General features: G+C 49.1%; 1 protein-coding gene across 4 annotated transcripts in view; it reads right to left on the reverse strand.

Moving 5' to 3' along the window:
• Positions 1–9,181, reverse strand: part of nhsl2 (NHS-like 2) — a 58,602-nt gene that overhangs the window by 21,814 nt on the left and 27,607 nt on the right. For 3 of the 4 annotated variants that reach the window (XM_078106091.1, XM_078106092.1, XM_078106093.1), the window contains exon 2: positions 1,487–1,744. The exons of the other annotated variant lie outside the window; for it this stretch is intronic. In XM_078106091.1, the coding sequence (XP_077962217.1) occupies positions 1,487–1,744 (258 nt within the window). The remainder of the gene's footprint in view (positions 1–1,486; positions 1,745–9,181) is intronic. 4 annotated transcript variants of the gene reach the window in all.

Here is a 9,181-nt window from a genome sequence, read left to right on the forward strand (position 1 = left end):
ATAAATCGCCCACAAATCTCGGCGGGGAAAACGCGACGCGACAGCGAGAAGGCGGCTCCATAAATATGGAGGACGGAGTCCGCTGAGGAGCGAGGAAGGAGGGTGAGTATCTTACCGAGCCGAGGCCAGTGGCAGTACAGCCGGTGTTATATAACGCACACCCACACACACACACGGACACACACACACGGACGCTGGTCTTTAAACTGGAAACACACATGGGACCCGACGGGAGGAAAAATGACAAAAGAATGAAACACAATATGACAGAAAAATGAATGGCCGCACAATCACACACACACACACACACAGACACACACAGGCTCGCCCGTAGCTGCTTAAAGCACACGGGATGGAGGTCTCACCATCAACACCAAGCACACCACAGGGCTTCTGGGCGGATCAAACCAACGCGGGACCTGGACCAGGAGGCCGCTGCCCGGGTCCCAAAACCCGAGCTTCCTCCAAAAAGTTTATTTTGAAAAATTAGTAACAAGCGAAAACTCCAAAATGGCTTTATTTTTTTTTTCAGGATTTACTTTTTCAGCGTGAACCGATGAGCTTAGCATCAAAGGGCGGACTGGTGCATTGTGGGTAGCTTGAGGAGAAGTGAACCAATGGTCAGTATCTCCCAAATCACAAGAATGGAAACGCATTCATCTTAATAACCCGTTTGTTCCATTCAGGGTCTCAGGTGTTTGTTCAAAGTCGGCGTTCTGAACCCCCCCCCCCCCCCCCCTCGACCCCCCCAACCCCCCCACACCCCCCCTCTCTTGTTCATTCAGCTAAAACCCACAGTGATCGTCTCAATGGAAGAGCGAGAGAAAGGGCGAGACAGCATGACTCACCCAGGGAGAGAGAGAGAGTAACAGTTCTACCTGAGAACAAATGGAAACCATGGCTCCCTTGAGGGCTAATTTGCACAAAAAAACACACACACACACACACACACAAGCACACACAAGAGGCTCATATGAAAATGAGAATGACAGCGTTCCTCCTTAAAAAACAAAAACAAAAACAACCGACTCAAATGTAAACAGTCTCTGAATGCCTTTCTTCTCTCTCACACACACACACACACACACAAATATGTACTCAGACGCACACGCTATTCAGACACGTCCTCAGCGCTCCTCGTAGCACGACGCACAGAATCAGGAATACCACCTTAAATCACAACGCTGCAAGGTGAATCCACTGAGCTCACACACCCTTCAGCACAATATCAACACAAGGCAGCGAGGGAAATGGAACACACACACACACACTCTCACGCAGCATATCGGCCAGTTGAAACACACACACACACCTTTTAGACGACCGATACACACCCATATGAACGCAGTCGCTCATGTAAACACTCTCAACCCGCCAACGCTTCTGCCTCCACGCCTTTCCCACCCACCCAACACACACACACACACACACGCACACACACACGCACACACACACTGCATGCATCCTCACTTCCATCCATCCTTACCTTGCAGCAGGCTCTGGAGGTTGAGCTGCGCCTCCTGGTGCAGCTCCTCGACACACTCCGGCCTGCTCCACGAGCCGAACACGTTCACGCTCTGTTGCCATGGAGACCTGAAGTGAGCCGCACCGCCGCCGCTGTGGCTGCCTCCTCCTCCTCCTCCTCCTCCTGCGGCGCCGCCGCTGCTGATGCTGTGGTTGCCGTCGCCGTGGACGCTGCTGTTGCCGCCGCGCCTGCCGCTCTCCGCCTCTAGACCGCTGGTGGCTGGAGAAAGGGAATGGAGGGAGGGAGGGGACGGGGGGGGGGGAGGGAGGGGGAGTGATGGATGGCAGGGGAGGGGAGGGGAGAGGGGAGGTGAAAAAAGGGAGGGAAATAAGATTATTGAAAGGAAAAGGAGGGCAATAGGGGGAGAAAGAAAGGACAAGAGAAAGGTGACAGGGAAGAGAGATGAGGGGGAGAAAGGGGGAGATTAGAGATGAAAGGTGGGAGGGTGAGGGGGGGGCAAAAGAGTGGTGAGAGGATGGGAAAGTAGACGAGACAGGGAGGAAATAGAGGAGAAGAGAAGGGAGGAGGGAGGAAAAGGAGAAACCACACGTAAATAAAAATGCATGAATTTGCATAACTAATATCCAGAGACGCAGATTACATAACGCAATGTGTTGTCAGGGAGAACAAGGACTAAGGAATAAAGGGAGGAGGGAGGGATAGAGGGGGAGGATTAGGGAGCAAACGAAGGAGGAGAGGTAGAACTAATTTGGAGGAGACAGAGAGAGAGGAAGGGCTTAATTAGGATGGAAGAGGAGAGGGAGAGAGTGGGAGAGAGAGGGAGGGAGGGAGGAAGGGAGGGAGGAGAGAGGGAGGAAGGGAGGAAGGGAGGGAGAGAGGAAGGAAGGGAGGAGAGAGAAGGAGGAAGGAAGGGAGGAGAGAGTAAGAGAGGGAGGGAGGAGAGAGAGAGAGTTGGAGGGAGGGAGGAGAGAGAGAGGAAGGGAGGGAGGAGAGAGAGAGAAGGAGGGAGGGAGGAGAGAGAGAGAGAAGGAGGGAGGGAGGAGAGAGAGAGGAAGGGAGGGAGGAGAGAGAGAAGGAGGGAGGGAGGAGAGAGAGGGGAAGGGAGGAGAGAGAGAGAAGGAGGGAGGAGAGAGAGAGAGAGTTGGAGGGATTAGTGAGAGAAATAAAAGACAAATTGTGGCTTTAGTAAAAGAAGAACAAGGTCGGGAGGAAGGAGGAGGGAAAGAGGGATGACATTTAAAAAGGGAGGAGAACGGAGGGATGGAGGCAGAAATGGGGGGGGGGGAGAGGCTGAAAAAGGGAGGAAATGTGTCGCCCCCCCCCCCCCCCCAACACCATGTCGTTATCAAACCGCAAACAGTCAATCACAACAAATCACTTGGAGCGACGGCCAGTGGGCATCCAGCATGGACGTGGACCAGAGCGTCGCCATGGAGACGGAATCATTCAAACGCGTCCAGCGGCTGACAAACAAGGCGGACAAAGGCGGAGCTTCTAAGATGAGACGTGAATCCTCATTACGTCACGGAAGCATCGCTGCTAAAGAGCTGAGAATCCGCCCTTAAAGAATTAAAAATGATCCCGATTAACTAATAAAGTTCTGCAGATTCGCAAGCAAAATATATTCATGAGGCGTCGCTTTAAACTAAACTTTCATCCCACTCAAATGTTCGGATATAAATTTATACGCATCCAACTTCATCCCAAACGTTTCTCATCATTCAAAACCCAAACCAGACCACGACAACCAGCGGTCGTTCAAACCTTACTTCCTTTAGACGGGAAGATTCTGAAAAGCCGTAAACTAATATTTACCATTAAATTATGCAAAACAGAAGCACTGTGAGGTGAACAGGAGCCTCGAGCGGAAAGTAGAGAACAAGAGTTTAAATGTAAATGGAAGAGAAGCTGTGATGAACCTGTTTGACTACACGCGTAAAAACATCCTCCCTGCATATGCATATACACACACATATACACATATGCATATATACACACACATATATATATATACATATGCATACACACACACACATATATATACATATGCATACACACACACACATATATATATACATATGCATACACACACACATATATATATATACATATGCATACACACACACATATATATACATATGCATATACACACACACATATATATACATATATACACATGTGCATATACACACACACATATATACACATGTGCATACACACACACACACATATATATATACATATGCATATACACACACATATATATATATATATATATATATACATATGCATATACACACATATATATATACATATGCATATACACACATATATATACACATATGCATATACACACATATATATACACATATGCATATACACACACACACATATACACATATGCATATACACACACACACATATATACACAGGTGCAGGTCAGCCTATGGGGATGAACTTACCTCACATACACAATGCGTCTTAAGGTTGCGTAACTTAAGTGTACGAAGTTAACAAACATATTCATTATACTCCAAACCATTACCTCTAGAGGAGCGTAGTACTTTGTGAGCAGTGAGGGCCGTTTTGTCCCTGAGACATGTGGGGGGGGTTAAGTGCTCACGTGGGAACATCTCTTAAACCCGCCGGCTCAAGAGGGAACGGAGATGAAATAGAACGTTCCCGCCGTTGGGAGAAAAGCCAAAAGACGTCAGGTTTTCTGCACGTGAAAGTGACGGAGTAAATGCTGTAAATGCGGCACGGAGCCGCTCTTTATTTAATTGATTGTGGATACTTTGCAGGACAAGGTTGAGCACATCTGTTATTTTAAATTGTGCAAGCTAAACAGTGTTTCCTCAGGAAGCTACGGGTATCATATCGCTTAATGTCAGCCGCTCACAGTTGCTCCATCGTTGACGGAGTTTTTCGAAGGCGTGGGAATTTCACCAGTTAAATATATGATTTGCGTGGGCGGCCGTGTGCACCGGCGAGAGTTAGGTAATACGCTCGAGTCTCCGGAGCTTCAGTTTTTGGGAGAACGTGGCATGAGTCACACAGGAAGAGGAACGAGAGGGCGACGGCCCGGCGGAAGGAGAGCGGGTCCGGGCCGCGACGGGCCGATCGGGCCGCCGGTCCTGAGGGCGGGAGCTGATTTCGGGTGGAGGTGCAAGGTTTATCACCACCGAGCGATTTGAGCGATTCAAAAAGACCTCGATTTGCTCTCGCGAGACAAATGCTAATGCCGACGTATCGGCGCTCCCGGCGAGCTAACGTCGGCTAGCTAGCTAGGAGAACAAGCATTGTTAAGAAAATAGTAGACACAAAGAAAATGACGAGGTCACAACTCCCGCAATTACCGTTAATAAGAAATGTTCCGTTAAATCCTTGTGAGAAAATAGCTGGGACCGAAGAGAAGGCTAACTTAGCTAGCCTAGCCTCTCACGTATCATTTTGGCTGATAGGAGCATAATCGGACTGATAAGAGAAGTTTACATTTAATAAAACATCTCATGTGGGAACTGAACCCGTAAAGCAGCACATCTGACCGCACCGGGGAAAAGAACATTTGAATAAATTGCCTTTTCTGCTGTAGTAGAATTGGTTTCCTTCAGGGTTAACAGCATTAAGCATTAGCATTAATTCCTGATTAAAAGTTGAGCAGCAGCCACACACACGGACACACACACACACACACGGACGCACACACAGTTGCGTAACCGCGGGGACATGAAAGGGAAGGGAGATGGAGGACAGACACGAGCCACCGGGCATCAGATCCTTTTGAGTAAAAGGAAGAGACGCGCCGGACCGAAATGGAAGGATTTAAAAGGACACACGTGTGTTCATGAGGTCCAGGAGTGACGTTCTAGCCGCTATGAAACATCTCGCCCTCAAACTCATGGCTCCCATCTTCTGGTTCACTAAAGGAGGCCTCTGGACTGAAGTGAGACTGATCCAGAACCAGCGATACCCCCCCAGCTGACCCGGCGGAGACGCACACACACGTGTGATACTGCCACAACGAGACACACGCAAACCTCCCCCACACCTCCACAGACACACTTTCCCACATCGTGAGGTGTTGAGTTATTTTCTCCTGCCGGAGTCTTGTTACTAATTCGTTCCCCCTCTGCGCGTGTTGGAGGGTCCGCAGGGGAGGACGCGGATTTAGACAAGCTGTTATCACGACACACGCACACGCACACACACGGGTATTTATAGATTCGTGGCTTGTGGTGATTTAAAATAAACCCATTCTAGTGATCATCAAGGCCACTTATGCATCATAAGGGGGGGGCTCAGTGGCGCCCCCTGCAGGAGAAGCTTCTTCCAGGAGGTGCAGCTGGAACTCTGTTACATTTCATCAGCATGTTTATTCTTTATTCACATCCACCGTCGTCATGACGATGGATGTGACTCCATGAAGTCAGGGACGTGTTCTTACAGGTTTACAGTCAGAGAGCAACATTCATCTCCTGTTGACGGTACGAAGACACAGAGCAGCTTCTTCTTCTGGTTTAATGACTCATCCTTTAATCGTCCCGAGTCTACAAACAAAGACAATATGTTCAATCATCTTAGAACAAAACAGCACAACTTGTTTGTGTGTTTTATCGAAAATGTCCTTGAATTTAAGCCAATTTCAAACAGGAGCAAGCAACACACAACTTTTAAATATTATTGTTATTAAAGGCCGTTGAAAATTAAAGATTAAATTAAAAGAAATCACGCAAATACGGATCCTGATTCAACACACACACGCACACACACACACACACTACAAGCTGTACTGTCATCAAAACCTGGAAGTACTTCATAGTGACATGAGCCACAATTCCTCCTCCTTTCACTTTATCCTCTTCCTCCTCCTCTTCCTCCTCTTCCTCCCTCCTCTTCCTCCTCCACCTCCTCCTCCCTCCTCTTCCTCCCTCCTCTTCCTCCCTCCTCCTCCTCCTCCTCTTCCTCCCTTCTCTTCCTCCCTGTCTTGTGAGTCTCGCCTGACTTCATCCTTTATTCAGCGAATCTCCGAGTTCACCTGTTCCCCTGCGATTGGAAGGTAACCTGTGTGTGTGTGTGCGTGTGCGTGTGCGTGTGTGTGCAGGAGAGAGAGAGGCCACAGCACTAATCCACCCGGAGAGGAACTGAACAACAACAGATCGATCAACATGCTAAATGGTGTTTTTTCCAGTGTGCATGTGTGTATTTTGCGTGTGCGTGTGTGTGTGCGTTAGTGCGTGTGGTCAGTGTGTGTCTGTGTCGGCGGCCTAATGGAGGATCTGGATGCATTCAGTCATGTTTGCCAACAGGAACAGAGATCCAATCTGCTCATTACCGACGTCAAAGCGTCACTTTGATTCTGACGGCGAGTCGGAGACGTTTGACGCACACACACACACACACAGACACACACAGCGGCCTCCTCCCCAAAGCCGCCGCACGGAGACCGCGTCTGTATTAGAGGCCGATGTGTGCAGCGAATTATTTCTGGATCATTTATTATCTTATTATTATAAGTTTTAGAGACGGCCGCTCAGGCAACATGTGAGTGAGGAGCAGAGACGAAGCGTAAAGACGGCAAACAGACGTGCCGGAATGTGCCGGATAACCGTGGTGATCTAATGTGTGACACTGCCAGCGAATGAGTCATAAACCCCCCAACACACCCCCCAAAAAGAAGCTTCTAACGGCTGTGAAAGATGATCTCATTACGAGTAGTTTTATTTTGAAAACTAAGTTCACATTTAACTGACTTTAACCATTTTATTTTTATTATTATTATTACATTTACTTTCTCTCGTGAGGGCGGATCGTAGTTCGTACCCGGAGCAGCATTTTGTGTAACTTCAACACACCACGCACCAACAAACACCCAAACAACAAACGCACACATTCGCAGTGAGTTAAAACACACACACACACACGCTGGCGATATCAGTCGGCGGGGACGCTGACTCGGCTACTTCTACGAGAGGTCAGGGAGTTTGTGTGTGTGTGTGTGTGTGTGTGTGTGTGTGTGTGTGTGTGTGTGTGTGTGTGTGTGTGTGTGTGTATATACGCGTCCCCCCCTGAGGGAAAAGACTGCGGCAAACAGACAGGAAGTGATGTCACAAGTCGACCAAGGTCATTCGCTCGACCAATTCCTGTTCACAACCTCACAACGCACACACACACACACACGCACACACACACACACACACACACACACACACAGTCTCTGCCTTCCTGGCAGGCTCTTCTCTCCGTGACCCTTTGACCCCATCAGCGGAGGTCGGCGTGCACTCGTCCTGCTGTAGTCCATCAATCTCCCTTTATTGCTTAACATAACACACGCACACAGACCCACACAGACGCACACACACACGCGCGCTGACCCTGTAGTTAACACAAATGCCCTGTGGCTGTCCACACTGATGCTCCAAGGTGTTCTGCACACACACACACGGTCAGAACAGCTGTCCACTCCAGGCACACAAACATCTGCACGGCGCCACGCAGGACGCTTGGAACGCGGTTCAGTCTGTCGCATCAACAACACCTCGTGCTGCTTCCAGTATCCGATCCATCACGCTGCGCCGGCAGGAAGAGAACCTGCTGCGCCTTTTTGAGAAACTCTCATCCCGCCGCTCTCGTGTTTTCGGCCCTCGCGGGGCTGTGCGTCCACAGCTGGAAGACAGATGTGGACGCTCGTTCGCTTGTAAACCTCTTAAAAGGACGAGAGAACAGGAGCCCGCGTTGCCCAGAGGACGAGGCGGAGCGTTTTGTGGGTTTTAACGTCAAGCGAAGCGCCCTTCGCGTTGTTTGCGCAGTGAATCGGAGGAGAGGAGATCAGACAGTGACTCATGACCTCATTTGTTGTGACTGTGACATTTCTCATTAAATGCACAAAATAAACTTCTGTCTTCACGGCAAACAACTTCGTTTAGTGACTTACTTCACATTCGCCAATTAGACTTGTTCCTAGAGCAATAATAAAGGGAAATAAAAGCTTTCGGAGGGGGCGGGACTTCCTGTTGGCCTCGTCTGTCACAAGCGACTACAATCCCCACGTGGCGCCTCATCGCCGGCTGCCAGGATCCCACATTTGTTCCGGCAACATCTCCAGTTGCAGAATGTTTACCAAACTATAACACCCACACACACACACACACTGTGTCAGTGTGTGTGTGTGTGTGTGCACGCTCAGCGGGCTGATGTTGTGCAGACCACCTCGACACACAGACGCACACGGACGCACACGGACGCACACATGGGGCCTGGGGGGGTCGCTCTGTCTCAGTCACTTTGCTTCCAGGAGCCTCGGCCTCTGGGGAGGATTTGGCAGGAAGCAGCGCTCCGTGTACTTCCTGTTCAGCTGACAGGCGGCGCTAATAACCGGCGAGGGACGAGAGACGGCGCTCGGCGATGATCCGGTGAGCCGGTAACGGAACTGTTTTGTGTTCAATACCTTTAGCGCTGAAAAGAAATCCAGTGACAAATCACTTTGAACTGTAAGTACTTGGAAAACAACTTGATTCAACTTGAACAAAGTAGCTGAACAAGAAATAGATTCATTTAAATGATTCACACGCAAAACTTGTTCCTCTTAAATATACAATACGTGTTGTTTGTTGAACACAAACAGAAGTAAAAGAAGAAAACGGGTATTTGTGTGCTAGCATAAGCTAAGCTAAACAAAGCTAACCCAAGATTCAGAAT

This window comes from Gasterosteus aculeatus, chromosome 7, assembly GCF_964276395.1.
Source record: "Gasterosteus aculeatus chromosome 7, fGasAcu3.hap1.1, whole genome shotgun sequence".
Classification (NCBI taxonomy): Eukaryota; Metazoa; Chordata; class Actinopteri; order Perciformes; family Gasterosteidae; genus Gasterosteus; species Gasterosteus aculeatus.